The 22,145-nt window shown below is 55.4% G+C and overlaps 1 protein-coding gene across 4 annotated transcripts in view; it reads right to left on the reverse strand.

Annotated features, from left to right (window-relative positions):
- Nucleotides 1-22,145, reverse strand: part of LOC111154310 (zinc finger protein 236) — a 103,895-nt gene that overhangs the window by 20,331 nt on the left and 61,419 nt on the right. For all 4 annotated transcript variants that reach the window (XM_022513825.1, XM_022513824.1, XM_022513823.1 and 1 more), the window contains 12 exons: nt 21,885-22,132; nt 20,793-20,894; nt 20,185-20,336; nt 18,775-18,878; nt 16,273-16,424; nt 14,504-14,716; nt 11,733-12,015; nt 7,620-7,723; nt 5,565-5,930; nt 4,759-4,904; nt 4,426-4,666; nt 3,902-4,081 (listed from right to left, as the gene is read on the reverse strand). In XM_022513825.1, coding sequence (XP_022369533.1) covers nt 3,902-4,081; nt 4,426-4,666; nt 4,759-4,904; nt 5,565-5,930; nt 7,620-7,723; nt 11,733-12,015; nt 14,504-14,716; nt 16,273-16,424; nt 18,775-18,878; nt 20,185-20,336; nt 20,793-20,894; nt 21,885-22,132 — 2,291 coding nt within the window. The remainder of the gene's footprint in view (nt 1-3,901; nt 4,082-4,425; nt 4,667-4,758; nt 4,905-5,564; nt 5,931-7,619; nt 7,724-11,732; nt 12,016-14,503; nt 14,717-16,272; nt 16,425-18,774; nt 18,879-20,184; nt 20,337-20,792; nt 20,895-21,884; nt 22,133-22,145) is intronic.

Raw genomic sequence — 22,145 nt, forward strand, 5'->3', positions numbered from 1 at the left:
CTGCCAACACAGGATTCTGACAAAGTCCTTAACCACGCAGGCGCCCGCGCACACATCAGCAGACGAGAGGGGTGGACAGGAAGCTCCTCTACATGCCAGGTGGCCCGTGCCCTCCTTGGACATGCCAGCCCGCCTCAGCTCACGGGCCTCTGGTCGGCACGGCACCGCCACTCGGGACAGACGCTCCCACTCTCACAGAAGCCGTCCCCACCAGGTCGGTGCCCTGTGACCTACGACCTGCTGTCCTCTATCTGTCGTTACGGCCACATTTCACCACGCTTTACACATTCAGTAAGGTCTCTGCTCCGTCAGTTCTAGGGTCCAAAATGCAAAGGGACCGTGTCTGTCCTGCTCAGCATCACACCCGCAGATTGAGTACAATTCTTACCACATAACACACTTAGAGTCTTTTGCTGAAGAAGCGAATTACGGCTTACGAAAGCATTTCAAATAAGCATGGGATAAAAAGGCTTTCCTGTAGCTACAACTATATCTAAAAATGAAATTTTTCTCAAAAAATGACAGAGCTGGAAGATAAGAGGGCTAAGAAATGAATAAAATCTCTACAAGATAAAGACAAAGAGACAGGCCCGTCATCGTAACCACTGATGAGTCCCTGTGAACCTGTAACTTACTATTCCGGAGCTCTTTTGCTTTTATTTGTCAAAATCTAACTTCAAAACCTTAGAAAGATGCCTTTTGAACTCGTCCTGGGGGCTGGCGCCAGGAGATTCTCGCCGTGGGGCACAGGGCCACGAGCTCGGCAGGTCCCCACGCAGGTGGCGGGAGGCAGCATGGACACGGGGGCCCCCAAACGCCCTCGCGCGTCACCACACGGTGCCTGGTCCCCTCATCAGCAGGACTCGCTAGTGGACAGCTCTAGAGAAATCCGTATCCCAGACAGAGAGACGAGCGTGCGTCCCCAGCAGCAGAACGCGGCGACACAGCAGTCGTTAGAGCGGCCGGGGCCCGTCCCCAGTGCTGCCGCCCGGCTGCCCACCTGAGCAGCTCGGTGTGGCGCCCTGTGCGCGTGGCTGGCCGCTGCCTCGGGCTGGGGAGGCCCCTGCAGACGGGCCGCCGGCCACCGAGCGCACAGCCCTGTGCTCCTCCTTCACTGCTTCCGCCAGCACTGTGCCGAGTAAGACCCGACCTGGACGGAATCAATACTGAGATATCGCAGAGGAATTCGTTAGCCCATGTCCTGGCAAGCGGATGAAACATACAGGAACATCCTGGCAGAACGCGAGCTGTTGCATTCACGGTAGTATTTACAGAGGAGACCGAGAAGACCGTGAAACGTTCCCTGAAACGACAGGGACTGTGCCCGCCCCCTAAGCTGTAACCACTCCGAGGTGCCCCCTGAGACTTCTACGTTAACGTGGGACTCGGGAACTTCAAATTACTTACTTTGATGACCAGAACTTACACTGAGCTGAAAATACTTCCACACATGGGAGACAGAGCCGGTGTGGCAAACGTGTGATGACGTGGATCAAAGGGATGTCACGAAATGATACCAGAAGCCCCCTAACCTCCCACCGCAGGGGCTAGGGGAGGTGGCAATGCAGCGGCTCCTGGGTGAGGGTTCCCTGCACCACAGCTCTCGGGGCTCCCGCAGCCCGAGTGCTCACATGCTGGAACCAGCCTACGGCGCACGCCCAGGAGAGCCGGAAGGCCCGCTGACGTGTCTGTGAAACCCACACGCGGTGCTCTGGGAAGATGGACACAAACAAGTTACTTTAAAAAAAAATCTGCCGTCAAGTTAGGCATAAGCGAGACTACTCTGCAAGACTGGAGGGAAACACACCAGAGGACGAGGGGTGTCGCACTCGGCTGTGCCATCCGTGGCGTCCTCAACCCGCCGTGCAGAAACAGAAGCAAAGAGAAGCCGGGCGTGCTGGGCCTGGGCGAGCCGGAGGACACACGACTGACCGGCAGCGGAGCGTCTCCCGGAGGCCTGGCCGCAGGGTCAGAGCACGTGGGTATCGCTTTTCTGATTCTCTGCGGAAAACTGCCTGAGACACCAGAGAAGAGGGCTTTGGTACGGACAGAGGAGCCTGAGCCCTAGTCGTGCCATTTACCCGAGGTTCAACTTCTTTCTCGTATGACCTGTGAACTGCTCAAAGCCACAGAGCTCAGCTGAAGTGATAACCCCTTCGTGGCACGGACAAGCCCGCGTGATTGCGCACGCCAGCGGAGAAGAGAACCTCTTACAAAGTCACTAAAAATCCTACCTAGACACTCTCGACAGGTGACCACACGCTCAACGTTTCCCCGCGGAGGCGCTGACATGTGACTCGCCTGCTCTCACGAGCTCAATAACGAGGACGGAGGACAAGAAGTCTCAAGCCCAAGGTCTGGGCAAAGCTCAGGTCATCAACTGATTTAAAGATATCCCCCAGGATAAGGCTTTACAGCAACTTTTCTTTTTTTTTAAATTAGTTAAATTCATCTCCTTACTGTTTTGGAAATACTAATAAGCAATAAAAGAACTACACGCTCAGTAACAGGAAAGCGCGGGAGAAAGAGCCACACAGTCCAGAAGCCACAGCACACACTGAGCTGTCGGCAAGAAGTCTGCGCTCCGGGCCTTCTGCACGGGACGAGCCTGGTGCCCACACACCGAGAGCACACAGGAAACAGCAGTTTGCTCAAAATAGCTTCCTTAAAAAAAAGAAAAAAAAAAAAAACTATAAAAATTCAGATATATACAATGAAAGCAGGAAGGTGACCGAACTACACAAAACCGGAAGTTAATGTCTGCTGCCTGACGGCGTCCAAAATCCCTCCGTGCCACAAAACCAAACTCCACCCAAGAACAGGTTCGCGTTTGTCATATACAGTAAAAGAAATAAAGACGCTCCGTAAAAAAGAAAGCATTTGGTTTCTTTCTGAGTAACTTCACTTTCTATTGCAGTCATACGTTTCGCAGAAATCTCCCTGAAGAGATTGAGTCTGAGTCTGTTGGCCTGGCCTGCTCCCCTGGCCAGGTCGGTCCAGCGTTCCACCCACCATCACTCCCTGTGTTTTAAGGTAAAATGCTCCCACGTCCGCCATCACCCCCTCTTCTCCAGGGACAGTGCTCTGCCTCTTAGCAAAATGCTGTCCTCATCTCTAGTGACAACCTCATAAAAGATTGCTAGAAGGCTTAAAGAAATCAGTATTAAGTGCCTTAATATTTGTGCAACACCAGAATAGTGCCGGGCACATAGAAGGTCACACAGATCGTTGCTAGCGCCACCAAACAGCTAAGGGTCACACGGCCGAAGCACACAGACAACACTCGCTGGGGGCTGAGCAAGACGAGAACGTGCAGAGGGAGTTCATTACGTCGAGCACAATGCGGTTGCGACCGCGGCCACCCTGGCACCAGGACACCTCCGCTTGGTAGCTGACACAGGACTGGTTTGCCGAGTTCAGTACTCCCGGACGGTATTTCCTACCTATTTACACACTTCTCAGTGCCGCAGCACACTTAGCACTGTCCCACACGATCTTGCAGAATTCCGAGGAGGGTAAGCACCTGGAATGTGCCCGCACACACGTCATGCCAGTCCCAAGAAGCTGCGCCATCTGCTGTCCGTGGACCGCATCAGTGCAACGGGACGACAGACTCGAGCTGGAAGGACGTGGGGAGCTCTCGTTGTTAGTTTCTGGTGTTGGGTTTGAACCGTGACACTCTTTCACTAAACCTGAATGTCTTTCCCACATTGATTACAAAAACTTACCGAGCACTGGCCTTATGCCAAATTCAATTTTCCAAACAAGAAATCTATACATATACGTACATGTGTGTACGTGCACACGCACACACACACACACACACACACACACACACACACACGAACAAGGTACGCTCAAATCGCAGGGGAGAGGAGGTTTAAAATGTGAAGGGACTAACCAGAGATGGTCAGAGTGATCTCCTGGGGAGACCCCGAGGACGATGCAGCAGTGGGCCCAGCAGCCTGTGCCAAGACCTGGCTCAGACTGGAGTTGTTAATGGTCAGGGTGATCTCATGGGGGCCGCTGGAGCTGGACACCAGGCCTTGCGATGTCATCACCTGAGAGAGGTCTTGAGTCCCTGGTCATCATTACAAAACAAAATAAGGCTGGACTTTAAAATACAGTAATTTTCTCCTTCTTTATATTAAAAATAATTAGTGAAACTGTTATTTCAAAAGAAGATTCAAAAGAAAACATCGGTCATCTCTGATTCCCTCGTGCAGAGAGAGGTAAGAAGCTTACGGGGAAACCGGAAGCCGGCAGGACCACGGGAGCAGGTGCGGGCAGTGAGCTACGCACGCAGGGGCACACACACCGCCTGTTGCCGGGGAAGCTTACGTAAGCTTGGGACGTCGGATGTGTGCCGAGCCTTCCAGAGACGGGAGGGGCCGCGGTGTCCCAACTGCCCTGGTGCTCACTTACCACCGCTGCTGGTGGTCATCACGGGGTCCTGCTCCGACAGCGGGCCGATGGTCAGACTGGCCGACGTCACAGTGGGCTGTAAGGATAGGCCGGGGATGGGCTGGATGACGACACTAGCGGGGACCGTGCTGTCCTGGGTCTGAAGAGAGCCGTTCTGGGAGGCCAGGCCGGGCTCCCCAGGCAGCTGCTGGGTGAGCAAGCTGCCCTGCTGTAACGTTTGCTGCAAAATACTTGGGTCGATCTGCAAAGCAACCAGGATCCTCGTCACGGTACGTTCACGCTCACGTGGGGCTCTGACCCCTTGAAGCCCCAGGCACACGGCGTGCGCCCTACCTGGAGCGTGATGTTATTAATGCTGGAGGCATCGATGCCCGAGATCTGCACATTGGGGCCGACCAAGTTGGCGGCCAGCTGTAACTGCACGCCCTCCAGGGTGGTCAGGCTCCCGTCCGTCAGGGACACCGTCCAGTCGCCGCCGGCTGCAGGGACACGATGAGGATGAGCTCCTGACAGGAAAGCAGCTCACCTGCATTTGGGGCTTTTTATACAGCTAAGTCCTACCTACCCGTTACATGACCCGGTCTACGAGTACCGCTATTTCCTCCACACCACACGCACCTCAGCTAATTCAACACAGAACAAACCCTCTGAACTGATAATAGTGTTACCCACCTTAAACACCCAGAAACAAGGCTCAAAGACATTACACTGATTGATTAGCCCAGGATTTATAACAGCAACTAACAATCATGTTTTTTCAGGCTTTAGTCACTCCCCAGGTCACCTACGGGGAAAGCAAGCCCAGGGCATGTCTGACAGCTAGAAACAGTCTATGTAAATCCACGAAACCCTTAAATGGCTACAATGTCACACTTTTCGAGCACTAGGTGACCCAAGATCAGTAAGAGAAGCGTCCCGTGTCACGTGTGCTGCTCTAGAGAAAAAGCTAGGACGATCACGAAGGCGCTCCCAAGCCGACGTCGTGAAAGGAAGAGGAGGAAATGGAAGGTGACTCGTCTGAAGAACGACACTGTGGTCTTCCCAGCTGCCCCGTACCGCGAGCTTTCGAGGAGGAGACACGCCGCCCTGCCCCCAGCGGGGTCCCCTCACCCCGGGCCCCCCGCCCGCCGCAGGCTCACCCGACACGGAGGCGGGCAGAACAGCCTGGCCCACCAGCCCCTGCTGCAGCACACTCTGCTCGAACTGCCCTGTGAGAACCGAGTTGTTCATGATGAACACGTTCGGGTCAGCGGACGTGGGACCGAGCAGGTTCACGGGCTGCAGGCCTTCGGACGAGCTCCGGGCTGCCGGCTTGCGGGCTTTCTTCGGGTCAGGCTTGTAATGGAACTGCATGTGCGTCTTCCTCCGGCCCGACGTACGGAAGCGCAGCTCGCAGTGCGGACACTTGAACGGCTTGGCCCCCGTGTGCAGACGCATGTGCACCTTCAGGCTCCCCTTCGTCGAGAAGGCGTTGCTGCACACGTGGCAGCTGAAGAGCTTCTGACCTGCGGGAAGGCCGGCCAGGGGTCAGGGGGCTGGCGACGCCACACCCACGGGCACCCGAAGTGCCGACCCCAGGGGCCCGCGGACTTGAGGGCGAGTCCCGTGCTCCCACAGGACACCCTGCAAGGGACAGAGAGCTCCGCAGAGACGCCGAAGTGAGCCCGCAGCCCACACTGCGAGCTCCACGCTGTCACAGTGCTTGGACACCCGCAGCATGGGGACGCCGCCGCCCACCCACAGCCTCAGTGGCAGCCAGCCCCACCACGCTGTCACCCACCCCTCGGTGCACAACGGGCACGGCCGTGTCTCAGCACCTCTCACACCCACACGGGCGGACAGCGGCCTGGAGCCACGGGCTGGCTCACATGCTCAGCCCCCGAGACTCCCATGCTCTTCCTGCGTCCGGGGTGTGACGAAGGCCATGGACGTGGACCTGAGTGCCCTGTCCCCCACCTACTCTGCCCCGGAGAGGCTCCCAGAGGACGAAAGCATCCTGGTTCTCTGCTTCCCTGTATGGCTCCCGGAAACCAATACTAATTTTCACTGACCAGGGCGGGCACACCGGGAATCACCCCGGAGGGGGGCCTGCTGTCCTAATCCTGCTCACAGGCCCCAAAGGTCACCCGAGGAGCCCAGCGTGGAGGGGAAAGCCTGAAAGGCGTTCCTCACAGAGACTTTTCTTCCTGTGGCTTATGCGTGGGAGCCAACCCTGAATCCCGTGTGTGTGAGTCATCCCGAACGCTGCTGGCACAGGCCGTGAGAGCGACAGTCCCCCCACTAGACCTGGGACGCCGAGAGGCCCCTACTGGTCCTCAGCAACTCAGCATCACTCAAGAGAGACAGACACACAGCGCCCAACTAAGTGACAGAAACACTCTCTGCAGAAGGGACACGCCAAGTTCATGTATCTACTTAATTCCAAATAGTGACCTATCAGAAAAGAATCACAGGGCTTTACGTAAATGTGTGGAATTTCTTATGTACATTTTTAGTCAATTCTATGGGTAACCAAAAATTAAGAATGTAAATTAGTTTGAGAGCCATAATCCTCTACCATGTCCTGAGAGTTCACCACGTGCCACTTCCGAGGTGATAACTTGAGGCTCAGGGAGTGGCTCAGGAGGGGACACAGAGCTCCAACCCCCAAGGTGTGGAGGCTGCCCCCCAACCACAGGCATACCCTGTGCACAAGCAGCAAAGCCTTGACAGGCTTTCATAGGACAATTAATTCACCTTTAGTTCCTCAAATGAGATGAAGGGAAAAAACAGCCACTGAAAACTGGACATTAATGTTTTTCCTTTATGACATTTCTGCCACATTAAAAAAAATTACCTGTGAACTATAATGCAATTTGCATTTGCTAAATCCCCAGATCTTGTAAAACCTCAACAAGCCAAATCTCTTTGGCCTAAATAAGACTAAGAAGCAATTTTCTTAACAAGGGGTTTGAGTCTGACTAAAGTACAAGACAGCGTACAAGCTGGGATCTGAGACCAAGCGCCTTCTCCTCTGTGTCACCCGGGTCATACTCCCCAAGTCGGGAATCAATGTAATCGTACTCTTTTTCTTCGTGGTTCAGGATTTTTAAGTTTTCTATGATCCCAAAAGTACTTCTGTGGGCAAGATACCTAGGAACAAATCGAAAACGCCACCGTAAGGCCCCTGCGTGTGACCCAGGCGCTGTCCTTACCTGTGTGGGTCTTCACGTGGCAGTCCAGAGTCGACTTAACAGTGAAGCTCTTCCCGCACTCGTCACACTTGTATGGCTTCTCTCCGGTGTGGATCCGAACATGCCTAGCCAGAAAGCACTTGCCGTTAGAAAGCATTTACATGAAGCATTTTTCATTTTAATTTTACATCCAGTTACAAACAACCTCATAACTACCATATAATGAAAATTATGTGTTAGTACAGGCTGAATGAATTTGTCCAAATAAAACCTTTAATCTTCACTCTACAGAAAAACACCAGAAACGAGTCCAGAAGAAAACAAAACCAAAAAGAAATCTGCAAGACCGATGACAACAGGGCTTTTTTAAAAACCAAACAGTGCTTCTGAGTTGGTAAGAAGGTGAGAAAGTGGAAGAGACAGTGGAAGAACGGGCAGCGCAGCGCACAGAAGAAACACGCAGCAGGAAACCCCACGGAAGGGTTTGGCCCACACTCAGCCTTTGAAAGAGCAAATTAAAATGGTACCATTTCCCCCATCTGTGCACTGAGGGCCTGGTCGGGGAACATCCAGAGACCGATCTGCGTAAGAGGCACGACCCGTCCAGACGCCGGCTGGCAGCATCTGTCAGCACCGGCCCCCCACGCACACAAGTACACAGGGACGCACACTCGGCGCGGTGCTGGTGCGGTGCTCGCATAGAGCTCTGTGGTGCTCACGTGGTACTCAAGCAGTACTCATACAGTACCCTGTGGTGCTCACGCAGTACTAACATAGGACACTGCAGTACTCGTACACTGCTTGTGCGGTGCTCGGGCAGTGCTTGTATAGTACCCTCTGGTGCTCATGCAGTGCTCATGCAGTACTATATAGTACTCTGCAGTACTCATATAGTGCTCTGTGGTACTCAGGCGGTGCTCATGCAGTACTCATATAGTACCCTGTGGTGCTCACGCGGTACTAACATAGGACACTGCAGTACTCATACACTGCTCATGCGGTGCTTGGGCAGTGCTTGTATAGTACCCTCTGGTGCTCGTGCAGTGCTCATGCAGTACTATATAGTACTCTGAAGTACTCAAATAGTGCTCTGTGGTACTCAGGCGGTGCTCATATAGAGCCCTGCAGTGCTCACGTGATGCTCATGCAGTACTTGTAGAGTACTCTGCTGGACTCGTATAATGCTCATGCAGTACTTGTACAGAACTCTGCAGCACTCACATAGAGCTCATGTGGTGCTCGTATAGTACTCTGTAGCACTCGTATAGTGCTCTGTGGTACTCGTGCAGTGCTCATATAGTACCCTGCGGTGCTCACGGAGTGTTGATGCAGTACTTGGGACAGTACTCTGCTGTATTCATATAGTGCTCGTGCAGTGCTCATACAGGACTCTGATACACCTGTATAGTGCTCTGTGGTACTCGGGTGGTGCTCATATAGTAGCCTGCCGTGCTCGTATAGTATGCTACGGTGAACAGGCAGTGTTCGTGCAATACTCATATAGTACTCTGCTGTACTCATAGAGTGCTCATGTGGTGCTCGTATAGGACTGTGCAGTACTAGGAAAGTGTTCTGTGGTACTCGTGCGGTGCTCGTATAGTACCCTGCAGTGCTCACACAGTGTTCACACAGTACTTAAATAGTACTCTGCTGTACTCATATAGCGCTCGTGCAGTGCTTGGATAGGATTCTGCAGTACTCGTACATGCTCTGTGGTACTTGGGCCATGCTCATATAGTACTCTGTAGCGCTCACACAGTATTCATGCAATACTTGTATAGTACACTGCTGTACTGGTATAGTGCTTGTGCAGTACTTGTACAGGACTCTGCAGTACTCGTGTAGTGCTCCATGATACTCGTGTGGTGCTCGTATAGTACTCTGCAGTGCTCACACGGTGCGTGTATAGTACTCTGCGGTGCTCACGTGATGCTCACGCAGTGCTCATACAGTGCTCTGCGGTACTCATGCGGTACTAGTGTAGTCTTGCACAGTACTCGTGTGGTACTTGTATAGTGCTCACTCAGTACTCGTGCAGTATTCATGCGGTGCTCGCGCAATACTTGCACAATGCTCATGTAGTAATCGAACATGGGAGAGCTAAATGCTCATACTAGGGTGTTATGGGATAAATTTTGGTATTCCCCAAAAACATAACACTACATCACCATTAACAGGAAAGTAATGGGAGTACAGGTACTGACAAAGACGTCTAAGACCCAGTGATAGGTAAAAATTAGTCAAAAAATAAAATCACAGAACTTAATGTTGACGTAACATGTGGACATTTCCCAAACCACATCTAAGAAACTGCTGCGGGGCTGTGTGTGGGGAGCAGGAAGGGCTGTTTCCCAACTGACGGTCTCCCGTGCTCTGCTTCTGTTCTGTTTTGCTCCGCTATGCTCTCTGCCCGGCAGCTAACGGGACAGGCTGGGCTCCCCACAGCGTTCAGATGCGGGACAGAATGAGGCTCAGTCAGCCGTGAGGCCGTCCTGCACTCCGTGTCGTGACGCAGACACATTCGTGTGTGTGACGACAGAGCGGTTTCTCACATTGACCCTGCATCCCAGCGGGCTACCCTGGGCACTGCCCACAGGCCCCTCTCCTGGCAGGGGTCCAACATGGTGCGTGGATCCCCACAGCTTTGTCCCCATCATCTCCACACAGGCAGCCCTGGCCCTCAGGACATTCTCATCTGGGATTCCTACCAGTCCCTCTTGGGAACCGGCTATTCCCACCAGCTGCCCTGCGTGCTCCCCTCCTGGCGTCCCTCCTACCAGGCTGCACGCCTACCTACAAAGCACTCCAACTCCTTCACAACGGCGCCTGGAGCTCTCCTCGCTGTACGCTTTGCTGTCTAACTCCCCAGCCTCGATGGCACTCCTCACGTCTGGGGGAGCCCAGAAGGGACACTGCGAGCTCCCTGTGGGCTCACCCTAATCCCCCCTCACCCACCTCTCCATCACCCTCACTGGCATACCTCCCACCCCACGTGGGAAGCAGAGGGCAGGCTAGCCGTCACCTTCTATGCTCACTGGACACACACTGCCAACCCACGAGCCACTCTGCCACCAGCCTCTGTTTCCCCCCGCCCCCCACCCCCGCGTGGAGGGTCCTGAGAGCAGCCTGCTCCATCACCCACCTCAAAGTCCCAAGTGCCCCTCCTTGCGCTGGACTGCCCTACACCTTCACCCATCAGCTCCCTCCTAGAGCAAACACTCAGAGCCCCGTGTGGTGCTGCAGGACGACACGCTACGTCCCACCTCTTCACCCTAGGCTGTGCCTCCCCACAGCTCAGTGTCCTGGGCTCCAGCTCCTCACCGTCCTGCTGGACTTGACCTCATGCTAGTTGCTGCTATCGGGCTGACTGGCCCTAATCACAGGCTGCCTCATGACACCGTCACTGTTCACCCGGAATGAGTCTGTGTCCTCACTCCCCACATGGACCAGCACTCGGGGGCAGCGGGTCCCTGATGGGGTCTGCAAGCCCACACAGCTTAGCACCGCGTTGTCCTCAATAAAGAATTCATTTTCTTTCTCTTTTACCTACAGTAGCCCACCCCATCCACAAGATCTGAGACCCCCAGGGGATGCCTGAGTGTGGACATACCAAACCCCACGTATGCTGTTTGACCTGCACGCACGTGTACTAAAAGGCTGAATTTCTAAAGTAGGCACAGTTAAGAGTTCGACTACGATGCTGCTGATTAAGTAGAATGAGCGTAACAGCACAGCGTGAAAAACGCCCCGCGAATGCACACTCTCCCTGTCAGCGTACGCAACGGGCTGCCCCCTCACCTTCCCGCACCGACGTGGGCTAGGCTACCACGACCCTGTGACAAAGGTCAGGAGGAGGATGGCCCCCGCCGGGACTGTGGTGACCTCGGGGAAGTAACCAAACCCACAGAGAAAGGGACGCTGCTGACACCAGGACCATTCAGACGTGCCCACGAGCCATGCACAGAGCACCGTGTTCCCACCCACACGCCCAAGGAGCCTGAACAGAAGCTCCCGATCAATGCCGGCCTCCCGGGAGGCACCCGCTTCAGACACGGACCTCCCCAGCCTCGCGGAGGTGACGGAGGCGCCCATGGATGCCATCTGCGGATGCCGAGAACGGCGCGGCCGCCTCACCTCACCAGGTCGCTGGGCTTCTTGAAGCTCTTGGGGCAGTAGGAGCAGCAGTTGGCGAACTTGGGCTCGGCCTCCAGCTCGGCCTGCCGGTCCTTCATCTCGCTGATGCGGTCCTTCTCGGCCGCGGACTGCACCAGGACCTGCTCGGAGACGGTGGCGCTTTCCTGCGGCCGGATCTTGGCCAACTGCGCCGTCTCCTCCTCCGTGAACGTGATGACCTCGGGACGAGCCTTGCGAGAGGCACTTCTGTCAGAGTTCTCCTCCTCCTCCTCCAGACACACATCTATACAAAATACAGGAAAAGGATCCGATCCTAATGAAAAATGAAGTTTTCACAAAACAAGTAAAATGCAACCAAACAAGTCTGTAGGGTTTAAAGTGGGTTACTCAGTGACACTCTACTCGGGATGGAAGAGTGTCCACCACTAGTCCACGGGGAAACCAAGTTGGGTCCCCAGAAGGGAGCCGTACACCTTGGTCACCTTGTCACGACAGCACCAGACTGAGGAGCGGCCCGGCAGAGAGCCCCAAAATCACCGGTCCCCAGCATCCATAAACACAGACACTATGGGCAAAAACTGAATTATCACATAAAGGAAACCAAAAGCCTGAGACAGAAGACGGAAGCGGAAAATTTACAAAAAAGCCTAATTATCAAGAAAACCCTTAAAATACAGACATTTAGATATGCTCTCAGTGGGACGTAAGGATGCATTTACACCGATTAGGAACAAGGAGAAGGTGCTATTAAATCCAACAGAAGGAAAAGAAGCCGGCTGGGAGCGGGACGGCAGAGCGGCACAGACGGCAAGAAAACAGAAGAGAAAACCTCAACAGAAGCACTAAGGGGCCAATGGACAGTGGGCAGCAGCACACTAGGGACGAGAGCTACTGGGATGTTTCTGTTAGGATAAAGGGAGAACGACAAGAGGGAGGGAAAGAAGGAAAGGGGCACCTGGGTGGCTCAGTGGGTTAAGCCTCTGCCTTCAGCTCAGGTCATGATCTCAGGGTCCTGGGATCGAGCCCCATATCAGGCTCTCTGTTCTTCAAGGAGCCTGCTTCCTCCTCTCTCTCTCTGCCTGCCTCTCTGCCTACTTGTGATCTCTGTCTGTCAAATAAATAAATAATTTCTTTAAAAAAAAAAAAAAAAAGGAGAGGGGCCAGTGGGGAGAGGGAAGGTGGACTGCGGAGGAGAGAATAACATCTGGGAAGATTTGGGGCCGTGGGGCACATGGCCCCACCGACACAGATAATGAAATGTGGGGAGAAAGTCCGAGAACCCAATCCATGCGGAGGGGCCATGAGAGGGCAAAGGGCAGTAAAACGGAGGACAATACGCAGGGACAGAAGCCCACGGCGTCAGGCCACATGGGCTCACCGCCCTCACACACGAGACAGACTTCAACCTTGCGACGTGATGCTAGGGCCGCGGCAGCTCTTCCTCGGTGACCCCAGAGGGGAAAACACTGCGACAGACTACGGGGGCTCCCACCTGCACAGCCCAGGGCAAGGCCACCACGGGAGCCCCCAGCCGACCCACGGGCAGAGCTGCGACGACGTGAGGGGCCCTCAGCCGACGGGAAAGACGCGGCCCTCGCGCGGGAGGCCACGGCATCTCGTGTCGGCGCTCAGCACCACGGGGCTCCGGGACGGCAGCTGCGACCCACGCTCTGATCACTGAGGGCAGCTGCCGTTTCCTCCCGGCACTTCACTCACCACGGGACAAAGGGGAAATAAAGGCTTCACGAGGAAGGACGAGGCTGAAGAGGAGGCGCTCTGTCCTGACACAGCCCAAGAAGCCAGAAACACCTACGGGGAGTCCACGAGGGCCGCCGCTCTGCAGGGAAGCCCGAGCTGTCCCCATCTGTGGGCAGGTCAGGCACATTTTAAAGACATTTTCCCCACAATGTAAGAACAAGCTACAGGGCTATCACGTCGCCAAGCATCCCAGGAGACAGCCGTGACCTTGAGGCCGGGGCGGGCACAGAGCACATGGGGGTGAACAGCCCGGGACAGAAGCTAGCAAGCCGCCAGCCTTCCGACAGCTGCGAGTGCGCCAGCCCGACGCTCACACCCTTGCCTCATCCCACTCAGTCCACACACATCACACACCAACTGTGTGCACACAGTCAGGCCTCATGCTAGGGACAGACCCCCGGCGGGACGGGCCACCAGTGGGGGACTCAAATGCTGCATGGTCCACACAGAAAACGGCACGTTCCTAATCCTGGCGTCTCACCCGTGGGATGTGCTAGAGGGAGGTCGCCTCTAAGGGAGGACTGCCCTTACCAGGGGGAGGGGGTGCTCCCAGAGCGTCTGACCGAGCCGGCCGAGATACTGCCACGCACCCCCCGGCCGGTGCAGGGGCGCAGCCTTCCCTAACAGCTGGCCCTCACCGGCTCCGGGACAGGCCAGACAGAAGGCCCACCCAGTGGGAATGACGTAACGGAGCACGATGGGCTTCCCCAGAGCCCCTGGAGCCCACGCCCACGACAGACGCCAGCGGAGGGAAACCTGAGGGGACCTCCACCAGCACGGGCAGCCAGGCAGCCCGAGTCCCTGCCGTCAACAAGTTATCGTGTCGGCCTCCAGGTGCGTCTGCACGGCTGCAGCGGCCGGCCGGGGTGGCGACCGGCGAGACAGGTCCCTGCTCTGTCCCCGCTGCACCGTTTCCCGAGAGCACGGCCTGCGGTCACAGGTGGGAAAGCAGCTAGTTTTCACCACAACCTGCCACACAACGTGTCGGAGTGTCAAACCAGGGCGGGCCGTACCTGGTCCGTCCGCCTCCCCAGCGGCCGCCACCGCAGACGGGACGGCCTGGTGCCTCTTCATGTGTTTCTTCCAGTGTGCCGCGGCGCGGAAGCCCTGCTCGCAGAACGGGCACTTGTAGGGCTTCATGCTCACGTGCGTGGCCATGTGCCGGGTGAGGCTGCCGTTGGTGGTGAACGACGCGTTGCACACGCTGCAGCTGAACGCCTTGACCCCTGTGAGGACGGACACACGATAAGTAACCGCGTCTCATTGCCGGAACATCGTTAAGTCGTCGGAAGCAAACAAGGATACGTCCGATGAGCCACAAAACCAAAGACCATTTATCGGCCCCAGGCTTCTTCTGGGAAGTGGACGCAGCGGGTCTTACGACTAACCCGCTCGTGGAATTAAAGCCCTGCTCTAAACAAACCCCAAGTTCTCTCTGCCCCGCTTTGCCCCTGTCTTTGACAGTCCAGCGCATGACAAGTCGTGCATTATGCCCTAGAAGGTTTTCTCAAATCCACTCACCATCCCCACGGCCGCTGACACGGGAACCACCCCCAACACCGGTGTGCACCTGCACTTCCCAATCCGGCCCTCCGGGAAGGCCGTCTCTGCTCTGGACTAAAGACACAGAGGAAACCCCGACTGTCTAAGCACCTCGCTGACCGGCCATGGCTCCTTGTCCAAGTCGCACAAGCGCCTCTCTGCTGCGGGGAGCACAGACTCCCTAGCAGGGCCTTCCAACAGGCCCTCGCTGGACCTGCCTTCCGCCTGGCCTCCCAGGGCCTGTGACTACCAGCTGTGACCAACCCTACAGAGCCTGCCCTTGTTCTGTGGTATGTTTTTATTTTCAAATACAGCCTTACACAGACACACAGATCTTACATACATTAATACAGGGAATAAACACTCTGAATTTATTAAACAGATAAAAGTAACATATTAAAAACATATTTAACTGCAAATCATATTTCTGATAATATATTAAAAACTCTTTAAACAACTCAACGATAAGATTTCAAACAATCTTATTTAGAAATGACACAGGATTAGAGGAGCTGCTTCTCCACACGCATGTGAAGGAGGCCCCGTGTCCTCGGCCACTAGAGAAAGGCACGTGAACCCCACGAGCGGACACCGGTGCTGTCTCCCAGGGATGGTCGCGGTAGAAGGGACCAACAAGGCCAAGAGCTGACCAGAGTGTGACGTGGGTGCCCCTGCCCACCGCTGGTGGACACATACAACATGGCAACCACTTAGGAAAAGAGTCTGATCAACTCAAAGGTTTGAACAGTCACCCCAGGACCAAGCCACTCCAGTCGCAAAGAGAGAAATGGAAACACGTCCGGCAAGCTGCACACACGTGTTCACAACAGGAGGATCCCCGTGCGCCCAGAGACGGGAACCACTCCAATGCCGCAGAGCAGACGAGGAGGAAGGGAAGGGGGTCCGGGGCTCCTCCACACCACGGAACACCACCCTGCTCCACCAAGGGGCGGTGTGCTGCCTCCAGTGCGAGCAGCCCTAGACACGCGCTCCGTAAAGGAAGCCGGATCCGCACGTTTGCAGGTGGACGGAATGTCGGAAATAGGCGCTTCTGGAGACGGCAGCAGCCCCCTGGCTGCCCAGGGCCGGGCCTGGAGGGGACGCAGGGAGTGAGCGCTCGCGGGTCCAGACCTGCTTCTGGCTGGGACCCGCAGTGCTAGAATGAGGCGGGGGTGACAGCCGCAGCCCACCACCACCACACTGCAAACCACAAACGCCCCGGCGCGAGGCAGACAGTGACCTGTGTGTGTCTTCTCGTGCGACTTGAGGACCCCGGAGGAGACGAAGCCGCGCCCACAGAGCTTGCACTTGTAGGGCTTCTCCCCAGTGTGGGACCGCACGTGCTGCTTCAGGTGGCTCGACTTCTTGAAGCCTTTGCTGCAGTACTCACACCTAGAAACAGCACGGAGAGCACACGCGTCAGTCCGCAGCACGGGCATAGGCGGGACATCAGAGAGGCGGCAAGAACGGTCTCCATCGGGATCACCGAACCACCAGGCATGACTGTCAGAGACGCAAGGTGTGCTCTCCAGCATTTAAGAAATGACATGACAGCAACAATAGATCAAGTTCTGCCCAGGGCATCTGAAGCCTGAACCCTACTTTATTATTTCATTATCAGTAAATCCTACAGCAATACCAGGAGGCATTACTATCTGACTAATCAGAAACTAACAGGAAAAAACTTGAGTACACACTATCTTCTTTAAGTCGTACGACACATTGTGAAACCGCCTGCTGCCTCGCGGTCGGAATCACTCCTGAGTCCAGACACGTGGAAATGCCAATTCATATGCTCTTTAGCTTTATAAAACACTTGACAGATTTTCCTAGCTAGTTCTGAATAACATGTAAATGTACAGTGTCCTCTTCCCCTAAGTTAAAGAATATTTTAACATTACTCCAAGGATGAAATAATTTTAAAGTACTTCAAATTTCTTATTCACATATTATTAAAAACTAAAAACAAGATTCAGAAATCTGTTCCATTTCCCAGTTTGAAGCTGCAGGAGGACGTCAGTCACGTCCCAAACTACCGTCTCTGGGGCCAGCTATCTGCACAGGGCAGCCCGCGCTCGCTAACGTCCACGCCGAACCGGAAACTGACAAACGGGAAATACATTTCGAAATCTCACTCCGTGACACACGCTTGGTCTCGTGAGGGCACCCCCGGAACCAGAAGAGCAGGTGATGTTGCACTCGTGGGCTGACCTGAGAGAGAGAATGCTGCGCACAAAGCTGGGACCGGTTCTGGGCCACATGGCAGCAGGAGAAAATCACCTGTCTGCAGAGCGGAGCGTGTCAAACCAACTGTGTGAAGTTTGCTGAGAAAGACCCTCTGAGGCTCATGTCTATGAGCTCAAACCAACCAGCAGCGCCAGGACACGGACGGCAGTCCCATGGAGAGACGGCCACCCTCGGAGGACCGTCCGAAGCAAGACCGTCCCTGCCTGGCCCCAGCCAGGCTCCCACTGCAGGACCAGGCTCTGCCCACGGAGATGAGGCCCTTCTCTGCCTCTGAAATGCTGCTTCCCCTCTCCTCATGGTCGCCCCCTGTCCACTCTGCCGACCACACAGCTCTTGTCCCCAAGTGTCCAAGGACAACCCAGATCACAGAAGGCAACACGGAGGACACGCTCTCCCTGGGAGCCGCCATGTTGGGAGGACGCATGGCCTACAGCTGCTCCGTCGCAGTGCAGGGGACGCCCAGGGAGTCGAAGGGACGCCCCGGCCGCCAAGGGCAGGGTCCACAGCAGAGCCCCTCAGAGCCCAGTGCCGAGGAAGCACGGTCAGGGAGCTTCGCTATTCTCTACTTTTGTCACATGGTGAGGCAAACGGTAAAAGTATAATGAAATTATAGGCTGTCGGCTCCAGTGTCTTAATGTCTTGGAGAAGATCCCTGATCTCTGTGACAATCCTATGAAAGTGACACACCGTCTCCTCAACAACACACACGCAACCCTCCCTCAAGGCCAGTCCACCCCCACCTCACCTGCCCGTAAGTGGCCACGGCACAACCTCGGAGCGCCTTCCCTTTCTGATGAAAACGCATCCCCACGGCCTTAAGCAGAAGCCTGTACACGGACAGCTACAGCTCCCGGGCGTGTAATTCCAGCTGGACCTCTCCCCCTAATCCCAGCCTGGCAGGCGAGCCAAAATGACACCTTTTCTCCAATATCAACCCTGACGATACAAAACCAAGTCTGGTCGGCCTTAGCGCCAAAGCCCACCCCCACAAGAGTCTCCCCCTATCTAGGGTCAGCCATTTCCTGGGGCCTGTCGCCATGTGCAGCGCGCTCCACGTGCCCCGGGACACAGAGGCAGCGGAGGGCGAGTGGCTTGTGCCGCTGAAGGCGCAGGTGCACGAAGGACAAGCAGGTGGACTTAGAGACCATCTCTGCAACCCCGTGTGCCTCAAGCCGACAAGGAACCTTGAAAAACAGGTGCACAGTGAGTGTCCGTTACTCCTGAGAACGTGGCGACGGGAAGCCACGACACAGCACGCTCAACGGCCAGGCCGCAGCCTCTCAGCCTCGTCCTGTCCCTAAGTGGCCACAGAAATCTTAGCAAGGGAACCTCTTTTGTCTCCGATCCTTTCCTCACAATGAAATGGGGATAATGGGGGCCCCGTTCACAGTTTTTGAGAGAGGCCGATCCCACAGGCCCGGAAGGGAGCGCACACACCGGGCACAGCCAGGCTAGCAGCGGCCCGCGGCGTCAAGCTGTCTGTGCGAACGGCTACCTGTAGGAGCGCCGGCTCTGGTCCTCCCCATCCTCCAGGAATCGGGGACGCTGAGTCCGCAGCTCCAGTTCCTCCTGGGACGGCTCCTGGATCAATCGCGTGGTCTAAAATTTAGCAGAAGTAGAAAGCAGACGACCTGAATGTCTACAGACAGAGGCAGAACAACAAACAGCTAAGAATAAGCCATTTACAAGCGCAGGTTCAAAGGAGAAACTCCAAGCAGCTCCCTGTCCGCATTTGACTAGACTGACAATCAAAGTCGTTCATAGCAATGTCATTAAATACTTGTTTACTCTCCGTTAATTTGTTTGAATACAAACTCTGGCCAAGCATGAACCGGAACTCTCCGTACTTTTTATAGATCTGAGTAAGTGACCCCTCAGCCGCTCTCCTCTTACTGAGAGCGAACACGGTCCTACTGTGTCGCTTGTCACACAACCACGGGGAGAAAAAACACGTTGTCTCCGCCGGGAGCAAGGGCCCGTCAGTACCACACCTTCCCGACGCAGGTGCGGCGAGCCGGTGACCACAGCAGGAGAGGACACGGATGCTCACTGGACAGAGGGAAGCTGACCTTCAGGGCACGCACGACATGCCCAGGACTGAACAGCGGAGAGCCCGCCCACGTGCGACGTCTGCTCCCCTGACATCCGTGAGCGAAGCTGAGGGTCCCGCTCCACTCTAAGCACTGGGCGGGCAGCCAGCCTCGGGGGGCTCTGTGGCACAGGGCAGCCACCACGAAACGGCATGCTGCCACTGCCGAGACTCCACCCGCCTTCAGCACCAGAATTGTGTGGTTTCTACGCTAAGAGAAGTGCTCTGGAAAGTTCACTGAGGGTCGGGCCTATCCCTCGGAGAAGCTCCAGCACCAGCCCTGTTCTCTCCCAACGGCGGCTCGTAAAGAAAGAAAACAACCGATGCGCCCATCATTTCCCTACTCGTGAAAACTCTCCCAAAATGGGAAAATCAAAACCAAAACCAGAACTTAAATGTCTCCAACTAGACTGAGTAGAAATTTTAAATCACGTGTTTAAATACTCATTTTTCGTATGCCAGCATCCCTTGTATTTCCGTTCTAAGGTGTAAGGTTCCACATTTCAGATTCCACCAATAAAAACCTCAGGTCGTGTCACTAAAGCCACATGATACCCTCCACACGTGATTACACAGCACTTTCCTGACTTTTAACCCAAAGGTAGGATCCCTCCTCATGGGGCTGAAATCTCTAAGTAAAACGTAACGTCTGACAGGAAAAGACGTGTACGTGAGCATCTCAGCCTCCCAGCGGACGCAGGCATGTGGCCGCAAGAAGTGAGCACACCCTCCAAGGTGTGCCAGGCCTGCGTAGGACAGAGCAGCGAGAACAGAACCAGCCCACCACAGCCACGCGCCCCTTCCGTGGACACTCACGACATTGATCGCGTCAGAGCTGGGGACCTGCAGTAGGTTCTGCTGGTGGAAGCTGGTGGAGAGGGCCTGAGATTCCAGCGTGCTGGAGTCCTGGAGCTGCTGGACAGGAGCAAACGGGGGCTGCTGGCCGTACGTGTCCGTCACGGTGAAGCCTGGAACAAATCAGAAAAAACACAGGCTTGGCAAGAAATACTATAGTCAAGCCAAGAAAACGCCAAAAAAGCTGCTTTTACAAATAAAGACTGCTACCTTCTGCGGGGCGTTAGCCCTCGCAGCAGGCTCTAAGAACATCTGCTCGTGGGCAGGAGCCCGTGCCCAGCACTCACCCCGGCTGGTCACAGGCTCACAGACGAGCCGTCCACATGGCGACCCCACCGTCCTGACCTCCACCCGGTCATCATTTCTCGGCCACAAACTACGTGCAGAATGGTCATCAAAGGGGCTTTTCAGACACCCTGAGCAGACCCCACACAGCCCACGCACACACACACACGCAGCCCGTGTGGAAGGTTATGGGGCTGGAGACCAAACACTGCAGAGGGGCCTGCCATAGAAGGCCCCCGACCCAGGGATGGCCCCGCGACGCCCCTGCGGGACCCACCACTGACCCTGTGAAAGGCCGGCCGGCTCGAAGGACTGCTGCGGAGGGGCTGGCTCTTCAAACTGGTCCATGTGTGCCGGGAGGGCGGGCGGCGGAGCCACGAACCTGTCTGAGACAGAAACAAGGACAGATGGGGATTCACACACTTCCAAGGTACTTGCAGTTACCCACTCAGTCTGCCCACGTGGGGACTCTCATGAGTTTCCAAGAGTTAGCCTCCTTACTCGGAAGAGAGTAGGGCAGACATATATATATAGTACAATATATATATGCGTGTGTACGTTTATAAATTATTAACTATATATTCTGTAAGTTATATGTCCATAAACATATAAGCACTTACGTATTTACATCTACAATATGTATTTGCATATGTTTGTATAAATATGTAACTTTATATATAGGTAAGTAGTATGCACAGTGCATCTAATTTATGCACACACAGTTCACACACCGGGTAGAGTGGAGGCATGATGTTTATACTTCCAGAACACCCCACTTCACGGTCTGGCTTCAAACTCAGACATGCTCTCCAGGGAGATGCCCTGAGTCCGAGGACACTCAAGGACTATCCAGTACGATCTGGGGTGGGCACCGCTCCAGGCAACGCAGCGGACAAAAAGCACCCAACCTCACTCAGGCCTACGCACACGTGGGCCTTCCGTACCAGCAGACGTAGCCGGCCGGCCCACGGTCTGTGAGCAGGCCTGCCCGGGGCGACAGGCGGCCTGCGTGGATGCGCCTCAGCTGGGTCCCCACGCTCACTGTCTACAGTGGGACGGGCACCTCTGCAGCCAGACTCCGCCGACGAGGACAGCAGCGGCTGGATGGTGCGGGCCGGGCACACCGGTGCGTAGCCCCACACGGCGCAGTTACAGACAGACAGAGGCTGGCTGGAACGGAAGCTATTCTCGACACAGGACGTGCAGGAGGTCCTGTGTCTGTAACTCCCCATCCCAGCAAACTCCCTCTCAGGTGGACACACAACCAATGGGGACTCAGACAGTCAGAGACGAGAGACACCCAGACAGACCAGCGTGAGCGTAATCAGCTGCACAGCCATGGACTGTTCTAGAGCTAGGACTGGAGAGATATTTGCCTTCATCAGCTTCCAGGGGCTGGTGCGTCAGCGGCTGACCCAGGCCCGCGTCCTCCGTGCGCACCACCTGCTGCGGTTCCAGGTCCAGCATGGCCTCGGGGTGGGCGGGGCCGGCCGCCTCCCGCAGCTGCTCGCTCTCCATCCCCACCTGCATGTGCGTCGAGACGTGCACGCTCGGCTGGTCCCCGGCGCCGTCGTCCAGCGAGGCGGCTTGCTGGTGCTGCTGGAGCTGCTGGGCGAGCTCGTATCTTCAAAACATCA

Source organism: Enhydra lutris, unplaced genomic scaffold (assembly GCF_002288905.1).
Source record: "Enhydra lutris kenyoni isolate GAN:26980312 unplaced genomic scaffold, ASM228890v2 scaffoldscaffold36, whole genome shotgun sequence".
Classification (NCBI taxonomy): domain Eukaryota; kingdom Metazoa; phylum Chordata; class Mammalia; order Carnivora; family Mustelidae; genus Enhydra; species Enhydra lutris.